The 26,173-nt window shown below is 52.9% G+C and overlaps 3 protein-coding genes across 4 annotated transcripts in view; 2 read left to right on the forward strand and 1 right to left on the reverse strand.

Annotated features, from left to right (window-relative positions):
* Positions 1–7,075: 7,075 nt before the first annotated feature.
* The window catches only part of LOC138734132 (olfactory receptor 52B2-like), a 94,315-nt gene continuing 75,217 nt past the window's right edge, over positions 7,076–26,173 (reverse strand). For both annotated transcript variants that reach the window (XM_069881711.1, XM_069881710.1), the window contains one exon: positions 7,076–7,114. The gene's annotated coding sequence lies outside the window, so the exon portion shown is untranslated. The remainder of the gene's footprint in view (positions 7,115–26,173) is intronic.
* On the forward strand, positions 11,469–13,807 carry LOC138734130 (olfactory receptor 51G2-like). The gene has a single exon (XM_069881708.1). It carries the CDS (start codon positions 11,888–11,890, stop codon positions 12,860–12,862), a length of 975 nt encoding a protein of 324 aa, XP_069737809.1. The 5' UTR covers positions 11,469–11,887; the 3' UTR covers positions 12,863–13,807.
* Positions 20,277–22,959, forward strand: LOC138734133 (olfactory receptor 51E2-like). The gene has a single exon (XM_069881712.1). The coding sequence runs from the start codon at positions 20,353–20,355 to the stop codon at positions 21,307–21,309; it is 957 nt and encodes a 318-aa protein (XP_069737813.1). The 5' UTR covers positions 20,277–20,352; the 3' UTR covers positions 21,310–22,959.

Raw genomic sequence — 26,173 nt, forward strand, 5'->3', positions numbered from 1 at the left:
CTTAGGGTTCCTCAGGGGTTGGATTGGGGCTGGTGTTGTTTCACATCCAGCTCTGGAGTCCTCAGCACAGGGAGGACACGGAGCTGTTGGAGCAAGTCCAGAGGAGGCCACGGAGATGATGTGAGGGCTGGAGCACCTCCTGCATGAAGACAGTCTGGGAGAGTTGGGGTTGTTCATCCTGGAGAAGAGAAGGCTCCATGGAGACCTTAGAGCACCTTCTAGTAGGGAAAGAGGCTCTAGGAAAGCTGGGGAGGGACGTTTTTACAAGGGCCTAGAGTGATGGGACAAAGTGGAATGGGTTTAAATTGGAAGGGGGAAGATTTAGATTAGATATCAGGAAGAAATTCTTCACGCTGAGGGTGGGGAGGCCCTGGCCCAGGTTGCCCAGAGAAGTGGTGGCTGCCCCGTCCCTGGAAGTGTTGAAGACCAGGTTGGATGGGGCTTGGAGCCCTCCCTGATGCAGTGGGAGGTGTCCCTGCCCATGGCAGAGGGATTGGAACTGGATGGACTTTGAGGTCCCTTCCAACCCAAACCCTTCCATGGTTTTATGATCTTTTTATGATCTTCTCCTCTCCTGCCCTGTGTGGTTCACTGGTGCGACGAGCTCAGCAGGAGAGGGGTTCTCCTTAGCACTCAGGCCCATGGGAGATCGAAAAGCAGGAGAGCAGCGTAGCTCAACGTTAGGCATCCCTTGGGGAATGTGTCATTCCAGCTGCTGGTCCATGTCCAGCCCCTGCCAAGCTCTTTCCCTCAGGGCTATTTTTGAGCCTTGGTAAATGGCTGAACTCGGAAAAACGTTGCGTCACTGTTGGTGACGTTGTTGTCCCTGCAGTCGGCTGCTCTTTTTGGGGCAAGCAGGAGGGACAGTGCCAAGGAGAAGACATCCATCCCTTCTGGGCTGCAATCCCTCCTTCCAGACAGCCTGGATATTTCTGTCCAGCTCAAGACAGCCGCTGCAGCCAAAGCAAATAGCACGTGGTCAAACAGCCTTTGTAGTTTTGAGACTCTCCAAAGCAGAGGAGGATGGGCAGCACGAGTCTTTCCTCCCCTACCCTGGATCTGCAAGGTCTGGAGCAACCCTGACGGACGCTGCTGGATTGGCGTGAGGTGAAACCTTCACAGCAGCAGCCTTTGAGTCTCACCTTCCAGTTTAGGTCTGTGCGTGGAAGGACAGATGGTGGAATCCCTCACCTGGAGGAATGAATAAAGGCAGAATTGATGCTGATCTGGTGATTTTATGCAGCAATGGAACTCCTGTTCTTCTGCATCTTCCTAAAACCTTTCCTTATTCTTCATTTTATAGAACTAAAAAAATAATGGAATAGTTTGAGTTGGAAAAGACCTTCACAGGTCCTCCAGTCCAACCGCCCCTGCAGGAGCAGGGACACCTTTAATGCAGTTAGAGCTCCATCCAACCTGACCTTGAACACCTCCAGGGCTGGGACCTCCACTAAGGTAGAACTTAACAGGTACTTAACCACAACCACTACCTCCCTGGGCAACCTCTTCAAGTGTTTCACCACCCTCATTGTAAAAAATCTCTTCCTTATATCCCACTTTAATCTCCCCTTCCTTAGTTTAAAACCATTACTCCTTGTCCTGTCACAACAGACTTTGCTAAAAAGTCCCTCCCCAGCTCTCCTGGAGTCTCTTCCTGTACTGGAAAGGTTTGTACTCTAAAGTCTCTCTGCAATCTTCTCTTCTCCAGGATGGACAATCCCAACTCTCCCAGCCGGTCCTCCGGGAAGTTCTCCAGCCCTCGCATCATCTACTTGACCTCCTCTGGACCTGCCGCAATGGCTCCATGTCCTTCTTGTGCTGAGGACTCCAGAGGTGGACACAGGGCTCCAGGTGGAGTCTTCCCAGAGCGGAGCAGAGGGGCAGAACCCTTCCCTCGTCCTGCTGGTCCCACGGCTTTGGATGCAGCCCAGGATGCAGTTGGTTTCTGGGCTGTGAGTGTGCATTGCTGATTCGTGTGGATCTTCTCCTCTCCTTGCATCCCAAGTCCTTCTCCCCATCATGCCACCCCCCACCCTGCATTGAAACCAAAGACTGACCCAACCCAGGAGCAGGACCTTGCACTTCGCCTTGTTGAACAGGACGAGAGGGAATGGCCTCGAGCTCCACCAGGGGAGGTTCAGGCTGGACATTAGGAAAAAATTCTTCACTGAAAGGGTGATTGGTCCCTGGCAGAGGCTGCCCAGGGAGGGGGTTGAGTCACCTTCCCTGGAGGGGTTTAAGGGACGGGTGGACGAGGTGCTGAGGGACATGGTTTAGTGTTTGTTAGGAATGGTTGGACTCGATGATCCGGTGGGTCTCTTCCAACCTGGTGATTCTATGATTCTATGATTCTATGATTTTATGATTCCTGAATTCCTCCCCACACAGCCGGGCAGCGTTCCTGTACACGTCCCAGGTTCCCCATCCCTGCTTGCCCTGCCCGTGCAGTTCCCTCTTCTTCTTCATTCTAACCAGTAGGTCTCAACTCAGCCACGCTGGTCTCTTTCCTTTCCTGCTTTATTTTCTACATATGGGGACTGAGTCCTTTTGAGCTTCGTGGAAAGCATCCTTGAATAATTTCCAGCTCTGTCCACTCCCTTTTCTTAGAGGACCACATCCCATGGGATTCTACTGAGTAACTCCTTGAAGAGCTGGGAGTCTGCCTTCCTGAAATTTAGTGTCATGGCTGTATTCCTTGCCTGTTCCATGTCCCTCTGGACCTTGACCTCCATCAGTGCATGATCTGCCTCTGATCCTAACGTCACTGATGAGTTCGCTTGTATTGGCGACCATGAAGGTCCAGGATTGCATCTCCTCGTGCGGGGGTCTCTATCAGCTGGACTAAGAAGTTACCCTGACTGCACTCCAGGAGTCTCCTGGATTGCCTACAGCTCTCTGTGCTACTTCTCCAGCATATGTCGGGGTGGTTGAAGTCCCCGACTAGGATGAGAGCTTGCGAGCGTGAAGCCTCCTGTAGCTGGAGGAAGAAGACTTCATTGGTTGGCTCTCCTTGATTGTGTGGCATGTAGTATACACGAAGTTCCCATTGGTGCCTCTGTCTTCAATTCTCACCCACAAGCTCTTAACCTGTTCGTGGCTACTCTTCAATGACAGCTCTTCGCATTCCATCCCTTTCCTGAGATAGAGGGCAACGCCTCCACGCCTCCGTCCCGCTCTGTCCCCTCTGAACAGCCTGTAGCTGTCGATAGCGTCACCTTCCTAAGCGTTCCGAGCACGCTCCTCTTGAATGGAGGTCACGTAGAGGCTTTCGCGTGGGAGAACTGACCCCCACCTTCCCCTTGCCTCCTCGTCGCCCCTTCTCACACTCCTATCAGTTCTCACACGCTGAACTCTGGCCTCTCCAGTAAATACGATGAGGGCTGGCAGAGGACCAAACTATAAACATTTCCAGCAAGTCCATGTGTGCCAAGTGGTGGCTGCCCTCCCTCCCCGCTGTCCTTCTGGGAAAGTTGGGTGTTCTTAAGATGGGAAAACAGAGGAGCAGATCCTCACACCCCTCCCCACACACAGGCAATACCTACGCTTCTGGGAAACGAGATTAAGGAGAAAAACATCAAGAATGGCTTCGTGGGAGCACAGTGTGCAGACGTCACTGCAGGAAGGACGAGGGGGGAATCGTTTTAAATTTGAAGGCGGAAGATTTAGATCAGGCATTAGGGAGAAATTATTCGTGATGAGGGTGGGGAGGCCCTGGGCCAGGCTGCCCAGAGAAGTGGTGGCTGCCCCATCCCTGGAGGGGTTCAAGGACAGGTTGGATGGGGCTTGGAGCCCCTGATCCAGTGGGAGGGTGGGACAGGGTGGGCTTTGAGGTCCCTCCCAACCCAAACCCTTCCATGATTGTATGATTCTATGAAGCTCGGCGTGTGTGGGTGAGGCCTGGGACACAAATCGGAAGAGGCCTTAAGATTTCAAGCATATCTGGTGAAAGATGGAGCAAGATATTTAAGGTCTCATTGGAACTGGGTGATCTTTAAGGTCCCTTCCAACCTAAACCATTCTGTGATTCTATGATCTTACACCGTACAGTAGGAGCGGTGGTGGGATCAGTGCTGGACGCTTCACTGTGGGTGCTGGAAACCTGAGTCCTTTATGTCATGGGATGATTGAGGTTGACAGAGACCTCTAAGGCCATCAAGTCCAACGCCTCTGTGCCTACTAAACCCTGTTCCACACAGGGAACCCGTCCAGGGATGGAGACTTCAACACTGTCCTGGGACCTTGCTTGAGCGTGCTTTCCATGAAGGGACAATTCCTAATATCTAATCTAAATGACCCCTGCAAAAACTTGAGGTTGTTTCTTCTTGTTCTATCACTTGTTCCTTGGGAGAAAAGATCAGCACCAACCTCACCGCAACATCCATTTCAGGAGCTGCGTAGAGCAACGTTGTCTTCACTCAGCCTTCTCTTCTCCAGGCTAAACAACCCCAAGGCCCTCAGGCACTTCTCCTAAGACTCGTGCTTGTGCTTCTCCTCATTCAGCCACTGGGTCAGGGGGCTTCAAGCCCCATCCAACCTGGGCTTCAGCAGCTCCAGGGATGGGATGGCCACCACTTCTCTGGCAACCCGGGCCAGGACCTCACCACTCTCCGCACCAAACTCTGTTTCCTAGTCCAGATCACGGTCTCGCGGTGAACTTTGTAATGTTAGGATTATCTGTGCCCATCCCAACTGCTCCTTGGTTTCACCTTTGCCTACCCTCATGTTTCTCTCCTGCAGTTCAGCCCATGACACTGTGGCAGCGCTGGAGTCAGGTTATTCCTAGAATCGTAGAATTGTTAAGGTTGGAATCAATGCGAACACCACCATGCCTGGGAGCGCCCCATCTACATGGTTTTTGAGACCCTCCAGGAATGAGGATTCCACCACTGCCCTGGGCAGCCTCTGCTAGGGCTTCATCACTCTTTCAGTAAACATTTTTCCCAATATCCCACCTAAACCTCCTCTGGTGCAACTCGAGGCCGTTTCCTCTCGTCCCATTCCTTACTCCTAGGCAGAAGAGGACAGCACCCACCTCACCACAACCTCCTTTCTAGGAGCTGCACAGAGTGATGAGGTCTCCCCTCAGCCTCCTCTTCTCCAGGCTAAACACCCTAAGGGTCCTCAGCTGCTCCCACAACCCCTGTGCTCCCGGTCCTTCCCAGCTCCGTTCCGTTCTCTGGACACACTCCAGTCCCTCTAGATCTTTCCTGCACCAAGAGGCTCTGAAGCCACCACATCCCATAGGAGATCTGGCCAGCTTTGATGAAACTCTCCATTTCCAATGTAAAGGCATCGTTCTCTGCCTAAAGCCTGCTTGCTCTGGAGACCGTAACACCTCTTCCACCAGATCAAACTACAGATCCCTCCATCCTTCCATTCCTCCTGGAAAAGTAGCGATTAATGACCATTTAGGAAGGTAATTTGCAGTTTATCCTTCCCTTGGCACGTGTCCCGGTATCTAGCAATCAATTTAGAGTCTTTCTGAGCAGGAAGCAGCTTGGCCATCACGTTTAATAGAAATCAATGAATCTCTCACCCATGGATTAGTTTAATACCTCTTTGACCCTGTATCTACTTTGAGTTCCCACAGCACCCAGTGCTGATGGGTCCCATAATTACATTATAAGCTCTTTAGAACCGTTTTAAATCTTCTACCTGATAATTTCAGGATGTGTTCACCTCATCCTTGCTGAGAAAAGATAAATCATCATTCCATATCTGTCTTCTTATTCCCATTCTTTATCTTACAGACATTTTCAGCACTGCTTTATTGTCTCTTCTCAGGGCTGAGGAGTCCTTTTCTGTGACCTGAGAATGATCTCAGGTCACAGAATCAAGGTTGGAAAAGACCTCATCCAGCCCAATAATCAGCTCAACCCCACCATGCCGACCAAACCACGTCCACAAGTGCCACGGCCACACAGCTTTGGAGCATCTCCAGGGACGAGGACTCCACCAATGCCCTGGGCAACCTCTGCCAGGGCTTGGCAACCTGTTTCACAAAGGGATTTCTCCCAATATTGAATCTAAACCTTCCCTGGTGCAACTTGAGGCCATTTCTTCCCATCCCAGCCCCGTTGCTTGGGAGACGAGACCAGCACCCACCTACCACAACCTCCTTTCCAGGAGTTGTACAGAGAGATGAGGTCTCCCCTCAGCCTCCTCTGCTGCAGATTGAACACCCCCAGGACTGTCAGCTGCTCCCACAACCCCTGCGCTTCAGACCCTGCCAAGCCCCGTTCCCTTCTCCGGACGTGCTCCAGCCCCTCGAGGTCTTTCCTGCACGGAGGGGCCCAGAACTGAACCCAGGATTCCAGCTCCTCTTCCCCAGTCGAACGGCTGAGAGAGCCGGGGGTGTTTATCCTGGAGAAGAGGAGGCTGAGGGGAGACCTCATTGCTCTCCAGCTCCCTGAGAGGAGGTTGTGGAGAGGAGGGTGCTGGCGTCTTCTCCCAAGTGACAGGAGACAGGACGAGAGGGAACGGCCTCAAGCTCCACCAGGGGAGGTTTAGGTTGAACATTAGGAAAAAATTCTTCACTGAAAGGGTCCTTGGGCACTGGAACAGGCTGCCCAGGGAGGGGGTTGAGTCCCCTTCCCTGGAGGGGTTTAAGGGACGGGTGGATGAGGTGCTGAGGGACATGGGTTAGTGATTGATGGGGATGGTTGGACTCCATGATCCAGTGGGTCTCTTCCAACCTGGTGATTCTATGATTCTATGTAGACTCCTGAGACCCTGCCTGGGAGACACTGAGCACCATGCCTGGGATCTTGATAACTGCTTGACTGGTGTTCATCACATGCAGTGCCCCTCACAGACTGGTGTATAAGTACAGAAGCATCTCCCAGGTCTACTGGCTGCATTTCCTATAGACTCCTCACATCAAGCAGAAAGAGGGGAGATTGAGAGGAGATCTTAGTGAGAAATGTTTTGCTGTGAGGGTGGGGAGGCCCTGGCCCAGGTTGCCCAGAGCAGTGGTGGCTGCCCCATCCCTGGAGGGGTTCAAGGCCAGGTTGGATGGGGCTTGGAGCCCCTGATCCAGTGGGAGGTGTCCCTGCTCACAGGGGGGGAACTGGATGGGCTTTGAGGTCCCTTCCAACCCAAACCATTCCATGATCTTGATTCCTGTGTCCTGGTTTGACAGCTGCAGAAACAGGGGTTAACAGCAATTTCCACCTCACAGCTGAGGCGACGAAGATAATCTATTACCTCGAGGTGCAATGAGCTTCTGGGCCAGCGGAGAGGAAATCTGCTAATGGGCCTGTGTTTGGCTTTGCAATGTTTAGTTTGTTTTTATTGTGCCGTATATTATGGTTTTAATTAAACATTTCGTGTGTCACCGGTCACAGAGGGGATAGAACCTCACCTCTGGTCTTCCCTGGGAGTGATGCTGCAAGAACCCTTCTTGAAAGATATATTATTATTTGCATTTTAGGTCCGTTCTCACAATAAAAACGTTGTGCGCGGCCAGCACGCTGGAGAATTGCCAGCCATAAATCACCGGGAGCTATAAACACGTCGCCCAATAAACCATCGGGGGGAAATCGTGCCTGCTGGGAGAGCATCGTAAATGGAAACGATCATTTACTTCACCCGCCGTTTCCACCGGTCCGCCTCACGCTGTTTGCGCACGGGGAGCTGGGGCTCCGCGCGGCTCCCGGTTGATTGGACGGGGTCAGACCTCGGGGCGCGTTATAAGCACGGCCCTCCCGATGCTGGGATGCAGATGCGGGTTCTTCTTCTGGGTCGTGACGAGTTTGTGCTGCCCGTGCGGGTCGTAAAGCCCCCCCAGACCCTCACCACTGCGCTCGGTAAGTACCCTGGACTCTCCACCATCGCGCTCCTCACTTACCATGGTCGTGGATGTGGTTTACGTGGTTGGACACCCAACGTGGGTGGGGAAAGGTGTCTCCGAAGTGCTGCTTGGGTTGTCCATGCTGCTCCATGGGACCTGCTGGGTTGGGTGCTCATGAGAAAGTCGGCAACTCATTTCAGGCTGTGCCGGCACCGCGATGGTGATGGGAAGATCTACCCATCATGGTGCTTCTTGGCGTTGTGCTGTGGGCTTTGTGCAAGGGTCAGGCTGGGCTTCCAACCTCTGGTGGTCCAGCTCAGCCGGTGGGAAGGTTGTGTTCCTGTCCTTGCCTGTAAAGTCAACAGCAATTCAGTTCTGTGTGTGCTGGGTCCCTTTGCTGATCCTCCTCTCTTCATGGACCGGCTGAGCCCTTGCTTGGATGCTTGAGTTGGTTGTGAAAAATAGCAAAGTCTCCTCCTGGGAAAAGAGCAGAACTCTTGGTCCTGTCCTTCCCAGCCCCAGCTCCCAGACGCCTGCTCTTGCCCACGCTGAAAACTCTTAAAGCACCAGCACTTTGCTCAAGTTATTGGTGAAAATCAGAGACAGGCAAGAAAACAAGAGGTGGTTTAGAGGGATGGAGAAGGAGGTTGGACAATGTGTCCTCCATGGGGTGTCTGCACCCATGCCTGAGCCCTTCCCCGAGGCAGCTGGAGCAGCTCCTGGGGTGCAGAACCCCCCTGGGCACCGAGCAGGAGGACAGTTTGCTCTCTGAGGCTGGAGGCTCTTCTAGGATGGCAGCAAACAGTGCCCGGGTGCCGCCATTCATCGCTGATTCCTCCTGCAGCTGGAGGTTTGTGTCCTCACCAGGGCTCGGTCGCGGTGGGAAAGGTGGAATTGACCCCACGACAGTCACCTGGGAGGTGTGACCCGTGTGCGCTGTAAAATACACACAGCCACAAAAAAAGCCACACGCTTGCTTATCTATTTTATACGTGTATTTTATGTATTTATGTATATAGTATTTATAGACACACACACAAAACATGGAGGGGAAAAACCAGCTTGGAGCAGGATCTGGAATGCGTGGGAGCACTTAGCAAAGTGGAGCAGCTCAGAAAGGAGCACAGCGAGCAAAACCCTAAATAACTTTCTGTACTGCGGCAGCAGTTACCTGTGTCCAAAAAAGTCAGATTTGGAGAATGATTTTCCTGCAGGAGAAGCATCTTTTATAGACCCGGTGAGATGGAATCAGAGAATCATGGAAAGTTTTGGAGTGGAAGGGACCACAAAGCCCAGCCAGTCCCACTCCCTGCCATGAGCAGGGACACCTCCCACTGGATCAGGGCTCCCAGCCCCATCCAGCCTGGCCTTGAACCTGAATCTCAAGATCTCTGAGAGTTCTGAATGTCAGCCAGATGCTGCTGTAAAGCCGGCAGTCAGACACTGATAGAGTCATAGAACGGTTTGGGTTGGAAGGGACCTCGAAGCCCATCCAGTTCCAGCCCTCACTGCCATGGGCAGGGATGTGCACGCACATACTCCATTTTTTAAGTTTTTTTAACCCATCCTCCAGATGAGACTGAGCTGTACAAGCCTGCAGGCCAGCTCTTGCTTCTCTGTGCTGCTGGATTGGCAGAAAGGGACCACTCTTACCTCTGGAGACCTCCACGCTACCATGTAGGACCAGAGGTACCTCTGTGCAGTCTCCTTTGCCACTCTTGAGCTTTTGGGAACACGCTGGCTGTCTTTCATTCATAGAATCATAGAATCACCAGGTTGGAAGAGACCCACCGGATCATCGAGTCCAACCATCCCCATCAAACACTAACCCATGTCCCTCAGCACCTCGTCCACCCACCCCTTAAACCCCTCCAGGGAAGGGGACTCAACCCCCTCCCTGGGCAGCCTCTGACAGGGACCAATGACGCTTTCTGGGAAATATTTCATCCTGATGTCCAGCCTGACCCTCCCCTGGTGGAGCTTGAGGCCGTTCCCTCTCGTCCTGTCCCCTGTCCCTTGGGAGAAGAGCCCAGCTCCCTCCTCTCCACAACCTCCTCTCAGGGAGTTGCAGAGAGCAATGAGGTCTCCCCTCAGCCTCCTCTTCTCCAGGATAAACACCCCCAGGGCCCTCAGGCTTGTTCTCCAGCCCCTTCCCCAGCTCCGTTCCCTTCTCCAGACTCGCTCCAGCCCCTCAAGGTCTTTCTTGGAGTGAAGGACCCAGCACTGACCCCAGGATTCGAGGTTGGGTCTCACCAGAGGGAGAAGAACCTCCCTGGCCCTGCTGGCCACGCCGTTTCTGATCCACGCCAAGATGCCCTTGGCCTCCTTGGCCCCCTGGGCCCCTGCTGGCTCCTGTTCAACCAACCCCCCCAGGTCCTTCTCCTCCAGGCAGTTTCCAGCCAGACTTCTCCTCGTCTGTAGCTGCTCAGGGTTGTTGTGTCCCATTGGGCAGCTTCATCCATGTCCGTGCTCTCTCCTGCGCTGACAAGGTTCTCCTGATGAAGGATTTGTCCCTTCGTGGTGGGCTACGTGCTGGCTGAGGCAATTGCTGATACCAGTGTGTAACTTTGCAATGAGGATAAAGTGGCCCTGCCTGGAGGAAATGAAAGATTTGAGTCTGCCCCAGTTCCCATCAGTTTTGCGTTGCTCTTGCCCTGGAGCAGGGAGATGTTTGTCCTTGCCAAGCTCTGGGATTTATTGTCTCATCAGACTCTGCAGCAGGAGAGCAGAAATGGAGCGAAATCATGTCAGGAAAATAATAAATCACTGAATCACAGGACGGTTTCTTTCGGAAAAGACCTTTAAGATGATAGAGTCCAACAATCCAGCCAGCCCTGCTGACTCTGCCACCAGACCAAATCCCTGAGTACGACACCTACTCGTCTTTTAAACCCCTGCGGGGACGGGGACTCCACCACCTCCCTGGGCAGCCTCTGCTAGCACTTGAGAAGCATTTCAGGAAAGAAATTCCTCCCAATATCCCATGGTCTTGTTGAGCCACACTCGCTTCATGCTCCTGACCTCTCTGGAGAAATCCCACCATATCCTCTGTGTCTCTCCTCTTTGATTTGGACCCAGACACTTTCCATGGACGCCTCCCCAGGGCTTCCAAACCTGCAATGTCTTGGGTTTTGCTCATTTACTCCCCTTGTCCTGACAGAAGGGTAGATCATCCTCAGCTTGGATGTGAGAGGTGGTGGAAATCTACCGTACCCTGGCAGCCGCCTTCTGTGCTGAGAATATCATCCCAATGCCTGATTCTCTGCTGTATTTTGGTTGTTGGTCGGCAGCGGCTGGACGTGAGCCAGCAGTGGCCCAGGTGGCCAAGAAGGCCACCAGCATCCAGGCTTGGGTCAGCCATGGGGTGGCCAGCAGGAGCAGGGACGGGATCATCCCCTGCACTTGGCGCTGGGGAGGCTGCATCGTGAATCCTGGGTTCAGTTTTGGTCCTTCACTCCAAGAAAGACCCAGAGGGTCTGGAGAGCATATGGAGAAGGGAACGGAGTCTGGGGAAGGATCTAGAGAAAAAGCGTTATGAGACGTGACTGTGGGGCCTGGGGGTGTTTCGTGTGGAGAAGAGGAGGCTGAGGGGTGACCTCGTCACTCTGTGCAGCTGTCGGAAAGGAGGTTGTGGTGAGGTGGGTGCTGGTCTCTTATAGGGAACAAGCTATAGGACGGTAGGAAATGTCCTGAAGTTGTGCCAGGTTTACACTGAATATTAGGAAAAATTCTTTCACGGCAAAGGGTTCTCAGGCACTGGCAGAAGGTGCTCAGGGAGGTGATGGAGTTCCCATCCCTGGAGGTGTCTGAAAGCCGGGCAGATGAAGTCTCAGGGATAGGATTTAGTGGTGGACTGGTGCGGTTGGACTCGGTGCTCTCAAAGGTCTTTTCCAACCAAGTAATTCCATGGTTCTGTCTGACACTAGGGGAATTACAACAGTGTCCTAAACATCATGGAGGCATCTGCAGGGTCGGTGGGGAGGTGGATGGATGTGGGACTCGTCATTATCCAGTTCTCCATTCCGTGAAGAGTCCGACTACCTGGAGTTTCTGTTGGTTTGTTTTAGGTGTAGGCTTTGTGAGAGCTGAGCTGGGATGGAGCATGACTCTCACACCACGCGGGAATTCAATGGCTCCTTCTATCAGCCTTCAGCTTTCCTCATGATGGGCATCCCGGGCCTGGAAGCCCTTCACCACTGGATCTCCATTCCTTTCTGTGTGCTCTACCTTGTTGCTCTCTTGGGGAACTGCATGATCCTATTCATCATAAAGAAGACCCAAAGTCTTCACGAGCCAATGTACTACTTCCTCTCCATGCTGGCAGTCACTGACCTGGGCTTGGTGCTCTGTACGTTGCCTACTACTCTGGGCATCTTCTGGTTTAACGTGCAGAGGATTGCGTTTGACGCTTGCCTCACCCAGATGTACTTCATCCACACGCTGTCCTTCATCGAATCCTCTGTCCTCCTGGCAATGGCATTCGACCGCTTCGTTGCCATCTCCCATCCGTTGAGACACCCATCCATACTGACCAAGACGACGGTCGTAAAAATAGGTCTGGCAATCGTATTGCGAGGGGTGGTCTCCCTCCTTCCCATTCCCTTCTTGCTCAAGAGGCTGACCTATTGCAGGAAGACCAAGCTTTCTCATTCCTTTTGCTTCCATCCTGACATCATGAACCTAGCGTGTGCAGATATAAAAGTCAACGTCTTCTACGGAATGGTTATTCTCTTATCGACGGTGGGGATGGACTTCATCTTCATTGTGCTCTCTTACATCCTGATCATTAAAACTGTTATTGGACTTGCAACCAAGGAGGAGTGTCTCAAGGCTTTGAACACATGCGTCTCCCACATTTGTGCTGTTCTAGTGTTCTTCATCCCCATGATCGGACTGTCCATGATCCATCGCTTTGGAAAGAACGTTCCTCCTCTGGTTAACACTCTGGTGGCTTACACCTACCTCATAATTCCCCCTGCTCTCAACCCCATTATCTACAGCATAAAATCCAGCCACATCCGCGAGGCTTTGCTCAGGGCACTGCGGAGGAAAAGTGAATCCAACTGGTAGGTTCCTCCACCAGTTCTGCCAGAAAGTGCCCATGGATTGGTTTCTTGGTCAGAACTGGTGGGCTGGTTTCATCATAGAATGTTTGGAGTTGGGAGGGACCTTAAGATCATCCAGTTCCAAGCCCCTTCCATGGGCAGGGACACCGTCCACTGGATCAGGTTACTCCAAGCCCCATCCAACCTGGCCTTGAACACCTTCACATTCATTGTTCTCCATCCATGGGAGTCACTGCCAGATGAAAGAGCTGCAGCTCCACTCAGCCCAGAGCTGAGATCTTCCATGTCCTCATATGATGCCTTCACGCCTCCCAGCAGCCTGCAAACACCCCAAGTATTGATGCCAGTGACAGAGACAGATGGAAGCCCTGCTGAGAGGGAGGCAGTTACTGCAGAACATTCTCTTTTCAAGTTTCACCATGGAATGGATCAAGGAACCTCTACAACACGTTCTGCAGATTCTCATAGCCAGATAAGAGCGTGTAATCTTCACTCAGACTCCCTTGAGTGGGGTCATCACTCCCTCACCGTGTGTTACGGCAATACCTACCCAAGCAGCAAGCTCAGCAGGACACGGCTTGAGCAACAAGCCTGGAGACACCCTGGATATCCCAGTGATGAACCATTCAACTGCAAACACACTGTGAGATGGAGCCCAGTTCCAGAGGCCAAACACGGAGAAGATGCTGAAGATGGGTCCAGTTTAGTGGACCCACAGCTCTCTCGGTCCTCCTAATGGTTCAGTCTTCACCTTCCTCTGTGTTTCTGAAGTGTCATACACATCCACAGTGGTGGAAAATGTGCTGCTGCTGCATCTCTTTGATGTCCTTCATCCTTGCCATCTTGCCTAGTCCAGTGTTCCGGCCACTGTTTAGCATTGGGTGTAACATTTCTGTGTGCAGTATCTTCAATAAAAGACATCTTCTCATTCTAAAAGGTCAAAAGACTTGATGGAGCCATTTTTTTTCTGCTTATAAGATGCAGAGATATTAGGTTGGAGTCGTTTAGAACCTTCAGGACTTGCTGTGGGTGAGCATAGGGCAGCATGGATTAGGTGTGCATGAGGATCTGGCATGGCTGGCTCTTGGATGAGAAAAGGGCGTGCAAAAATGTGATAAAAATGGCAGAATAATAGGAATGGCCAAACTGCCTGACACTACAGAACACGTCAGACAGTCTTCCAGCTGAGATCTGGCCCAGGCCGCCCAGAGCAGTGGTGGCTGCCCCATCCCTGACACTGTTGAAGGCCAGGTGGGATGGGGCTTGGAGCCCCTGATCCAGTGGGAGGTGTCCCTGCCCATGGCAGAGGTTGGGACTGGATGAGCTTTGAGGTCCCTTCCTTCCAGCCCAAACCATTCCATGACCATTGGACTCTGGACCACTGCGCAGAGTCCAACAGGATGAGGTTTAACAAGGCAAGTGCCGGGTCCTTGGGGCACAACAACCCTGAGCAGCTCCAGACTAGGAGAAGTCTGGCTGGAAACTGCCTGGAGGAGAAGGACCTGGGGGGGTTGGTTGAACAGGAGCCAGCAGGGGCCCAGGGGGCCAAGGAGGCCAAGGGCATCTTGGCTTGGAGCAGACACGGCGTGGCCAGCAGGTCAGGGAGGTTCTTCTCCCTCTGGACTCGGCACTGGTGAGACCGCTCCTCGAATCCTGGGGTCAGTTCTGGCCCCTCACCACAAGAAGGATGTTGAGGGGCTGGAACGAGTCCAGAGAAGAGCAACGAAGCTGGTGAGGGGGCTGGAGAAGAAGAGGAGGGGCTGAGAGAGCTGGGGGTGTTTATCCTGGAGAAGAGGAGGCTGAGGGGAGACCTCATTGCTCTCTCCAACTACCTGAGAGGAGGTTGTGGAGAGGAGGGAGCTGGGCTCTTCTCCCAAGGGACAGGGGACAGGACGAGAGGGAATGGCCTCAAGCTCCACCAGGGGAGGTTTAGGCTGGACATTAGGAAAAATTTTTCACAGAAAGGGTCATTGGGCACTGGAACAGGCTGCCCAGGGAGGGGGTTGAGTCCCCTTCCCTGGAGGGGTTTAAGGGACGGGTGGACGAGGTGCTGAGGGACATGGGTTAGTGATTGATGGGAATGGTTGGACTCGACGACCCGGTGGGTCTCTTCCAATCTGGTTATTCTATGATTCTATAATTAGGAAAATGTCTTCACAGAAAGGGTCATTGGTCCCTGGCAGAGGCTGCCCATGGAGGTGGCTGAGTCACCATCTCTGGAGGTATTTACAGGGCAGGTAGATGAGGTGCTTAGGAATATGATTTAGTAGTGGACAGGTATGGTTGGGCTTGATGATCTCAAAGGTCTTTTCCAACCTAATGATTCTATGTTTCCATGATTCTATGATTCCATGATCTGCCAGGTACAGCCTCTCTCAGAGGGATGGGAGGAGGAGATCTGCAGGTGCAGACCACAGGTGGGAGCGACAGTGCCTCCCAGCACCTATCACCCTGCTGTAGGATGGTCTCAGCCAGGCATGCAGAAAGGCTTCATGATGCGGCTGAACATGAGACAGCAGCGGCCCAGGTGGCCAAGAATGTCAACGGCATCTTGGCCTGGGTCAGAAACAGTGGAGCCTGCAGGACCAGGGGGTGATTGTGCCCCTGCACTTGGCACTGGTGAGGACACTCCTTGAATCCTGGGCTCACCTTTGGTCCCCTCAGAACAAGAAGGACCTTGAGGGGCTGGAGCGTGGCTGGAGAAGGAGAATGGAGCTGGTGAAGGGGCTGGAGAACAAGTGTTATGAGGGGTGGCTGAGGGTTGTTTAGCCTGGAGAAAAGGAGGCTGAGGGGAGACCTTATCACTGTCTCCAAATGCCTGAAAGAAGGTTGTGGTGAGGTGGGTGCTGGTCTCTTCTCCCAAGTCACAGGCAACAGGACAAGAGGGAACAGCCTTGAATTGCACCAGGGCAGGCTCAGACTGGACATCAGGAAGAATTTCTTCATGGAAAGGGTTGTCCAGCCCTAGCAGACGCTGCCCAGGGAGGTGGTGGAGTGCCATCCCTGGAGGATGGTTTCCCTGGTTTACAAGCCAGGCAGAAGAGGTGCTCAGGGATGGGTTAGTAGTGGACAGATACGGTTGGACTCAATGATCTCAAAGGTCTTTTCCAACCAAGCTGTTCTATAATTCTAGTCTATGATCCTCCTGGCTTGCTTCTTCCCATAGACAGAATAAAATTACTCCAAACCTTTCATGGCTCCGAGTTGTGAAGATGTGTTTTTTCTGGTCCTAAGCTGTATTCTGTCCAGTTTGGACCATGGAGGAGGATAGGAAAGAGCTGTCAGTGTCCACCTAGGAAGGGTGAAGCAGCAGGAGGTGTTGGGGCTGCTCCTGCCTGGTGCTGAGCGCCGCACGCTCCAGACTCACCCAGGGTCAGTGCCCCTCTCTGTCCCGCTCTGCACACAACAGGAACAGAAAGAAAAGAGTAAAGAGAGAGCTTCTCCATAAGAAAGTGGAGAGGGAGAAGGGAAGATTCCCAAGAAGAGTATTCCCAGGCCACTGGTTGTTTTGTGCCATGCTAATTGCTTTGTTGAAGATCCCGGTGGATCTTTGCACGGGGTTAAATAGCGCTCGGCACAGCAGCCCCAGAACCTCTGCTGGAGCTCTGGCACAGCAGGTCCTGAGGTACCACTTGATGGGAACACCCTTTGCTCAAGGTATCTGAGTTCCCGCTACCATCAGAGGAAAGATTAATGATAAATAACACACACAACTTCAGCAGAAAGGAGCTTTGCTGGAGAGGTTCTTGCCCTGCAGGATCCTCACTCATTGTGATGCTCCCATCCTGAAAAATTCCAGTTTCTCCCTGGATCTCTGTCCTTCCTGGCCACAACCACTTTCCAAGGCAGCAGAAGCCCATGGAGCCGGCGCCGCGGCTGGCGAGCGGCCGAGGGGGCAGCCAGGGAGGAATCGTGTGGGTGATTTAGTAGCAGACTTATTGGCACAGCTGGAGACCAGCGCTTGCAGCGTCTTTGGTGGTTTCTCCATCACCCAGCCCCGCAGAGCTTCATCTGCCTCCTCGTTCGCCGGCACAGCCAGAGGGTTCAAAGCAGATGTGCAGGATTTGGGAACCTCTGTGTAAGGTAACGTCTTTGGGGGATGTGTGTGAAGAAACCTCTGCGGGTGCCCCTGGGAATGAGAAACGTAACTGTGGTTTAACATCTGTGTGTGAGCAAAGAGAGAGAGGAACCACATAAGGACCCCAATTCCTACTCCGATACTCCGAGCTCTCCATGTTGTAGCACGGGATCACATACGATACTTGCAGATGGATTTATTTTACATGAGATGTATCAGAGGCGTCTCTTAGAGAGGAGCAGGGGAGAAGGATGGGGAGGGGAGATGGAGAGAGGGAGAGACAAAGAGAGGGAGAAACAGGGCAGAGGCAGAGAGAAAGAGGTGGAGAAGGGAAAGAAGGAGAATTAAGGAAAAGGAGAAGAAAAAGGAGGAGGAGAAAGAGAAGGAGAGGGAGAAGGAAAGAGAAAAGAAGGAAAAAGAGTAGAAGGGGAAGGATACAGAAGAAGAAGGAGAAAGAAGGAGAAGGAAAAAAGGAAAAGGAGAAAGGGAGTGCCTCACCACTCTCACAGGGAGGACGTGGAGTTGTTGGAGTGAGTCCAAAGGAACCACAGAGATGATACGGGGGTTGAGGCATCATCTTATGAGGACAGACTGAGAGAGTTAGGGTTCAGCCTGCAGAAGAGAAATCTCTAAGGAGACCATAGAGCAGCTTCCAGTATGGAAAGGGGCTCCAGGAAAACTGAGGAGGGGCTCTTGATCAGAGAGTGCAGGTGTTGGATGAGAGGAACGGTTCTGAGCTGAAAGAGGGGAGATTGAGGTAAGATCTTAAGGAGAAATATTTTGCTGTGAGGAGGGGTAAGCCCTGACCCAGGTTTCCCAGAGCAGGGGTGGCTGCCCTATCCCTGGAGGGGTTCAAGGTGAGGTTGGATGGGGCTTGGAGCCCCTGACCCAGTGGGAGGTGTCCCTGCCCATGGCAGGGGTGGGACTGGATGGGTTTTGAGGTCCCTTCCAACCCAACCCATTCCATGGTTCTCTGACGCCAAAGAGCTAAAGATGAACTGAAACAGCCAGGGATCCTTTACATGGTGTGTCTCCCTCAAAAGAAATGATCAGGGTGGCAGATATTTCACTGTGCCGAAGTTCCATGTCAGGTAAGTTCATGGAGGTGGTTACTGAAGCACTTTGATCATTCATCTTGCGTTCTTTGTGTAAGCACTTTGCTGAACATTCCATCACTAGAACAGCTTTTAGGCAGCTTGACAGCAACGTCCGCCTACGCTGCCTGTAAATTGGGTGTAAAAAACAGGAGCACGGGTCGTATCCGTTCCAGATTTGAGATGGAAAAACCCCATATCAGGGAAATAAATCCTGATTGCTATTTTAGGAGAAGAACTTCACAGATGTTCAGTAAGAAAGCAAAAAATATTTTTATAGACAACTGTTAGATTTGAAACAGACGAATTAAGTCTGAAGCTCTTGCTACAAAAGCATTTTGCATCCGTGTTTTACATGGAGGGAGGATGAAAGAAATTATCAATAATGTTGGAGATAGCGGCTCCAGGGCAGGGTTAACTCCAGCACAGGTAGTGGCTCGCTGCCGGATCTATCGGGGTGGGCTGAGCTAACCAAAGAATCATGGAATCATGGAATGGTTTGGGTTGGATGGGACCTCAAAACCCATCCAGTCCCACCCCTGCCCATGGCAGGGACACCTCCCACTGGATCAGGGGCTCCAAGCCCCATCCAGCCTGGCCTTGAACCCCTCCAGGGATGGGGCAGCCACAGCTTCCCTGGACAACCTGGGCCAGGGCCTCCCCACCCTCACAGGAAAACATTTCTCCCTAAGATCTCATCTCAATCTCCCCTCTTGCAGCTCAAAACTGTTCCCCTTGTCCCACCCCTGCCCTCCTCGAATCCTGTGTTCAGTTCTGGGCCCCTCCCCACAAGAAGGATGTTGAGGGGCTGGAGCGAGTCCAGAGAAGAGAACGGAGCTGGGGAAGGGGCTGGAGAACAAGCCTGAGGGCCCTGGGGGTGTTTATCCTGGAGAAGAGGAGGCTGAGGGGAGACCTCATTGCTCTCTCCAACTCCCTGAGAGGAGGTTGTGGAGAGGAGGGAGCTGGGCTCTTCTCCCAAGGGACAGGGGACAGGACGAGAGGGAATGGCCTCAAGCTCCACCAGGGGAGGGTCAGGCTGGACAGCAGGATGAAATATTTCCCAGAAAGGGTCATTGGTCCCTGGCAGAGGCTGCCCAGGGAGGGGGTTGAGTCCCCTTCCCTGGAGGGGTTTAAGGGACGGGTGGACGAGGTGCTGAGGGACATGGGTTAGGGATTGATGGGAATGGTTGGACTCGATGATCCGGTGGGTCTCTTCCAACCTGGTGATTCTATGATTCTATGACTTGGGGTTGTTCAGTCTGGACAAGAGAATCCTCTGAGGAGACCTTAGAGCAGCTTCCAGGGTGGAAAGGGGCTCCAGGAAAGCTGGGGAGGAGCTCTTGATCAGGGAGGGCAGGGATGGGAAGATGTGAATGAGTTTGAGCTGAAAGAGGGGAGATAGATATGAGATCTCGGGGAGAAATGTTTTGCTGTGAGGGTGGGGAGGCCCTGGCCCAGGCTGCCCAGAGCAGGGGTGGCTGCCCCATCCCTGGAGGGGTTCAAGGCCAGGTTGGATGGGGCTTGGAGCCCCTGATCCAGAGGGAGGTGTCCCTGCCCAGGGCAGGGGTGGGACTGGATGGGGTTTGAGGTCTCTCCCAACCCAAACCACCCCTGATTCCACCATCACTGAGAACAGAAAGGCACCTAAAGGCATCCCGACTGTTCTCCTTGGATCACAGCGATCCTGAAAATTTTACAGGTACAGAATAAGGTGAATAATCAGATCTTTTTCTTGTGCTCTTATTCTTATATTTCTCAATGTGTTTGGGGGCAGAAAGGATGAAAATTTGTGTGTGCAAACAACTAAATCCACGTGTTTCTGTGTGTTGGGAGTACTTGGAAGTGGTGGAGCGTGGGCAGCAGCATCACCGGTGCCACAGAGCTCAGGTCTGACAGGACAGCACACACAGAAGAGCTCAAACAGCTTTGGAGTTTAACAGGAAGCACTGACATTTTGCTTTTTAAATTATATTTTCCCCTTTAGAAAATAAAAGAAAGCAAGTTCAGCTGCTGGGTTTCTAGAAGAAAATGTGGATTTTAGTGTTCTGCATATAAGAGAATTCAAGGAATTCCTGTTCAAATCGAAATGCCAGCAGCTTGGGGCTGCAGATGTTGTTTTATGGAGCCGTCAAGGGCTAAAAAGAGAGGAGCTCTGTGGGTCAGGATGGCAACTGTGAGATTCCTTTGCATTTCACGGCACGGGGGGGGAATCCCCGAGGGAATCTCATCCATGGGAAAGGGTTTCTGAAGCCGCCGTTTCTCTTTCCCTTGCAGCAGGGTTCGTGCCGCGGCGTAGCATGACTGCTCTCCCCGCCGCGTGCCATGCCCTTCCCCAACAGCTCTGACCTCAGCCCTCCCTCCTTCCTCCTGGGCAGCATCCCGGGGCTGGAGGCTGCCCACGCCTGGATGGCCATCCTCCTGTGCTCCGTCTACCTCCTGGCCGTCACCGGCAACTGCGCGGTGCTCTTCATCGTCAAGACGGAGCCCAGCCTGCACACCCCCATGTACTTCTTCCTCTGCATGCTGGCTGCCATCGACCTGGCCCTGTCCACCTCCACGGTGCCGCGCGTCCTCTCCTTCTACTGGTTCGACACCAGGGAGATCAGCTTTGCTGCCTGCCTGGTGCAGATGTTCTTCATCCACACCCTCTCGGCCATCGAGAGCACCGTCCTGCTGGCCATGGCCGTGGACCGGTACGTGGCCATCTGCCACCCGCTGAGACACGCCGCTGTCCTCACCGGCGCCACGACAGCAAAAATGGGGGTGGCGGCCGTGGCCAGGGGCGTCCTCTTCTTCCTGCCCTTGCCCCTGCTCCTCCTGCCCCTTCCCTTCTGCCGCTCCCGGGTGCTGTCGCACTCCTTCTGCCTGCACCAAGACGTGATGAACCTGGCCTGCGCCAACACCACCCCCAGCGTGGTGTACGGCCTCACGGCCATCCTGCTGGTCATGGGGCTGGACGCCGTCCTCATCTGCCTCTCCTACATCCTCATCATCAAGGCCGTCTTGCGGCTGGCGTCCTGGAAGGAGAGGCTCAAGGCGCTCGGCACCTGCGTCGCCCACATCTGCGTGGTCCTGGCCTTCTACGTCCCCCTGATCGGGCTCTCCGTGGTGCACCGGTTCGGGAAGGACCTGGCTCCATCGGTCCATATCGTCATGGGGAACGTCTACATCCTGGTGCCTGCTGTGGCCCACCCCATCATCTATGGGGTGAGGACCAAAGTGATACAGAGGAGGATCCTGAATTTAATTCATATCCACAATGACAGAGCTGCCCGGTGACCTGTGCTTGGCCACCGGCTCCTGTATCCTCACACCACCTCATCTTGTTTTATCTTTGGTGCAGGACCATTCTCTGTTTGTGGGGTGCCCGGAACATGGTAGGAGACCCTGAGGTGCTGCTGCAAGGCAAAAAGTAAATAGCAAAATAGCAACTGTCAACTCTTTCTAAGAGTATTTATCCTTGCCAGGCTTGGAGATCTACTACAATGATCTAAACCCAACACACTATCATTGATTGCCAGAGAGAAGAGACCAGGAGGACCAGGCGCTGAGCTCTTCTCTCTGACCCAAGGGAATGGCAGGAAGGGTTAGGTTGGACGTTAGGAAAAGGCTCTTCACCCAGAGGGTGATGGAGACCTGGAACATCTCTCCAGGGATGCCCAATGATGATGTGCCAGCAGCATTTGGCCAACGCCCTCAGCCCCACAGTGTGAACATTGGGATTGTCCTGTGCAGGGACAGGAGCTGGACTCGATGGCCCTTGTGGGTCCCTTCTGACTCAGGAGGTTCTGTGATTCAACGGAAGGAAAGTGGCTCAGAAAACCGATAAACATCTTGACGTTGTGCCTCTCTGTACCCATCTCACCCCTAAAAATGGAAGAGCTAAGTAAATGCTGCAGTGGTTTTGGACAAATTCATTAATTCCTGGCTCCTCTTACGGCACATTCACTTTCCGGAAGCATTTTGGTGACGTTCTGCCTAACACTTTGGCTTTAGCACCAACCTCTAAGTAAAATAATGACAGAAAGGGACATTATTGATGCAGGAATGTACTTCAGGAGAAGTCCTGCACCTCCGCAGTCTTGTTCTCATCCACTGGGTGTTCAATCAACGTTGTTCAGCCTCCTTGCGGAGGATGACTTTGAAAAATTTCAGACCCAGGGTTCCTGGCAGCAGTTGTTAAACCAATTGTAATTAATAATTATGTTCCATAAAGTGACAACATCGCAAGAGAAAGAATAAGCAAGTTATAGATGTTAGTGACGCTTCATTGTGGTTGGACTGGATGAGATTAAAGATTAGACGCTAGGAAGAAATTCCGTGCATCTATGATTCTGTGATTCTGATTCTATGATTCCATGATCTTTAAGACCCCCTCCAACCCAAACTGTTCCACGATTCTATGAAATGACGGCAATAGCTGGAGTTTGGTGGTTTGTATAACGTCCTTTTCACAGACCGTGCTCGTACAGCCTCAGCCTCCATAAAACACGTCTTGCTTTAACCTTTCCTGTGATATTGAAGCCCATTTTATTTCAGAATAAATACTTGCATTTAAGTCCATCACAAGGAGTTGCCACCTGGGATGCAAAGGTAATTTCCCCCTTGTCCCTGTTGTCACCTTCTGCTTTATCAGAGCTTTTAAAGGCTGAAATTTCCATCAAAATGAAAACAATCTGTACCTGCCTAACAAGATTTGGGAGGTGTGGGTGCAATTTTCAGCAGCGCTGTGGATCTAAACTCCTTTCAGGAGGCTGCAGCCTTGAGAAATCGCTCCTGCTCATTCCCCATATGTTCCTTATTTTTATTCCTTTTGTGCTGAGAGAAAAAATAATAAAGAGAAATGAATGAACCACCCTGTAAACGCTGTTTTATATTTCCCAGCCGCCTGTTTCTCCGAAAGACAGTTAATAAACGCTCTGAGCGGGGAGGCGTGATGGATCCCTCCTGGGTATGGATGGAAACTGCGTGGGATCCTCTCTCCTCATCTTGCTTTCCAAACTTCAGTCACGGAGCGTTGCTTTGCTGGGGAAGAGAGGGTTCGTGCACCTTCTTCCTCACCGTGTGTCGCTGCCGATAACTCTGACAACCAGAAAAACGTCCGTCACGGGGGCCCAGGTCCCTCTGCTCTGCAGCAGAAGGAAAACCCCAACCGGCACGGGAGGCACATGGTGTTTTTTGGGTGAGTCCAGAGGACTCCACGGGGATGATGCGAGGGCTGGAGAACCTCCTGCATGAGGACAGGCTGAGAGAGTTGGGGTTGTCCAGCCTGGAGAAGAGAAGGCTCTGAGGAGACCTAAGAGCAGCTTCCAGCATGGAAAGGGGCTCCAGGGAAGCTGGGGAGGGGCTCTTGGTCAGGGAGTGCAGGGATGGGACAAGGGGAATGGTTTTGAGCTGAAAGTGGGGAGATTGAGGTGAGATCTTAGAGAGAAATGTTCTTCTGTGAGGATGGGGAGGTCCTGGCCCAGGTTGTCCTGAGAAGTGGTGGCTGCCCCATCCCTGGAGGGGTTCAAGGCCAGGTTGGATGGGGTTGGAGCCCCTGATCCCGTGGGAGGTGTCCCTGCCCATGGCAGGGGTGGGACTGGATGGGATTTGAGGTCCCTTCCAACACAAACCATCCCATGATCCTATGACAGCTCCACAGGAGCAGGACAGGGAGGGGCAGTGGACATGCAGCAGTGAGAGTTAAATTAACAAACATGCCGAGAGCTCTTAAATCTGCCTCTCATTTCACCGTCTCCGTCTATGGGATGGGGACGATGTGACCGGCATCTCTGTCTAACCCTGCGTTAGCGCTACAGCGGAGGAAGGACAGATTGCTCTTGTTTGGAAAGCACTTCATTATTCATGGCTCTGCAGTTTTAATTACTAACCCAGCCCCGTGATTTGATCTTGAAGCAGCCCCTCGCTCTCAAGTCTCCTCCAAATAAACCCACTGCAAGAAAACAGGGACACGCTGGGGCAGAACGCAGCTTTTCTATGAGGTCACCAGCACAGAGAAGGTTAAAATCTCCCTGTTTCTCTCAGCAGCAGGGGAAATGCAGAGCTCCCAGCTGGGATTTGTCTGTCAGGCAGCAAACACCTCCTCGTCTCCGCAGTGCGGAGCCTCCGCCTGAGAGCCTGCAGGAGGCAGGTGAGGAGGCAGGGCTGTGCTGCTCTGCAATGAGATTTTTTTGAGCAATTTCTGCTCCTAGGCAGCAGAAACCAGTGCTGAGCGGCCACCAGGTAGCGGAGCTTGCAGGCACGCTCCTCTCTCCCACGTTACCTTTGCCTAGGGATTTCATCCCCTGCCCCCATGTTCTCCATACAAGGACTTTTTAGGTAAAGAAACCCCAAGAGGGGCAGCTGGGAGGATGGAGGTGGAGGGAAGAAAGGAAAATACCAGGAATTTCAGTTCCTAGGTTGTTTACAGCCACATGGAAGAAGCCCCAGGACGTCTCTCCCGGAGTGCTGGTGACCCCAAGCCATCTGGAGCTGTAAGGGTTCCAGCAGAGCCCTGGCACCCCAGCTCCAGCTGGCAACTGGTGGTTGTGCTGGGTTGTGGTGTGGAATTTTGGAATTTTGTGTGGAATTTTGCTCCGGATGCTGCTGGAGTGGAATCCGCTGCGAGTCACCTCAGCTGGTGCCAGAGCCTCAGGGAAGAGGCTTCCCACTTCTCTTCTGGGAAGCTTCTGTTTCCTCCTCCCACCTTCTGCTCATTGCAGCTCTCCAGCAGCAGTGTGCGTGGGTCCCAGGAAGGTTCCCACCTCAGGAACCTTGTCCTGATCCGCAGGGCTCTTCAAGGAATCCTTTTTTCTAGGTGTTAGGAAATCACACGATCTCAGCCGTGATCAGGGGCTGAGAATGCACATCGCTAGAGCTCTGCGTTTGTAGGGAGGGGAGTTGAGTGCTGTGGCACTGGGGTGTTTGCCCTGAGATGGGGTGGGTTTTGGCTGAGAGAAGCACTTGATGCCTCTGCTCGCCCCGGCGAGCGGCACGGTGCCGTTAAAACCTTCTGTCGAGCTGTAGGGCTGGAGCTGGGGAATTCACGTCTGCACCACACTCATTTCCGGAAGGTTTACACCTGGTCTCCTGGGCTGAACACCCTTCGGACACTGGAGTGCATCAGGTGAGCACCTCGGTGGTCTTCTCCTTCTGTTTGATCCAGGGGGAATCCTGTCTGTGTGCTCCAGGACCAGCGGGACGGAGCACTCTCGGTGGGAATGGGCAGGACACTTGCTCTCCTGAGCCAGTGCAGCAGGTCTCACAGGGCTGAGGGTGTTTGATGCTTTCTTACAGGGTGCAGGAGTCCTCAGTGCAGGCAAGAGACAAGAAGTGTCTTTGAACTCCACCGTGCTCACTCACCTCCCTATTTCCTAGTCATTGGCATCCCTGGGCTGGAGAAGGAGCAGTTCTGGATTGCCTTCCCCTTCTGCATCATGTATGCCTTTGCTCTGCTGGGGAACATCAACCTTCTCCTCATTATAAAGGCAGAGATGAGCTTGCACAAGCCCATGTACCTCTCCCTGTCCACGATGGCCCTCATTGACTGGGTCCTATCAACATCCAGGTTACCCAGAACGCTTCTGGTTGGGCTCTGGGGAGGTTGGTTTTATCTCCTGACTTGCTCAGTTGTTCGTCATCCACACCTTCTCGTTGGTGGAGTTGGGCATGCTCATGGCCATGGCCTTGGATCACTACATCGTGATTTGCTGCCCACTCAGGTACTCCAGCATCGCAGAATCACAGAATCACCAGGTTGGGAAGGACCCACCGGATCATCGAGTCCAACCATTCCCATCAAACACTAACCCATGTCCCTCAGCGCCTCGTCCACCCGTCCCTTAAACCCCTCCAGGGAAGGGGACTCAACCCCCTCCCTGGGCAGCCTCGGACAGGGACCAATGACTCTTTCTGGGAAATATTTTTTCCTAATGTTCAGCCTAAACCTCCCCTGGTGGAGCTTGAGGCCGTTCCCTCTTGTCCTCCAGGAAAGCTGGGGAGGGGGTCTTGAGCAGGGAGTGCAGGGATGGGATGATGGGAAGGGTTTTGAGCTGCAAGAGGGGAGATTAAGATGACATCTTAGGGAGAAATATTTTGGTGTGAGGGTGAGGAGGCCCTGGCACAGGTTTCCTAGAGCAGGGGTGGCTGCCCCATCCCTGGA

The sequence above is a fragment of the Phaenicophaeus curvirostris genome, unplaced genomic scaffold (assembly GCF_032191515.1).
Source record: "Phaenicophaeus curvirostris isolate KB17595 unplaced genomic scaffold, BPBGC_Pcur_1.0 scaffold_59, whole genome shotgun sequence".
Classification (NCBI taxonomy): Eukaryota; Metazoa; Chordata; class Aves; order Cuculiformes; family Cuculidae; genus Phaenicophaeus; species Phaenicophaeus curvirostris.

What these genes read in the sequence shown, in the direction of transcription:
- LOC138734133 (XM_069881712.1), top strand. Translation starts at nt 20,353, where the DNA reads ATGCCCTTCCCCAACAGCTCTGACCTCAGCCCTCCCTCCTTCCTCCTG.
- LOC138734130 (XM_069881708.1), top strand. Translation starts at nt 11,888, where the DNA reads ATGGAGCATGACTCTCACACCACGCGGGAATTCAATGGCTCCTTCTAT.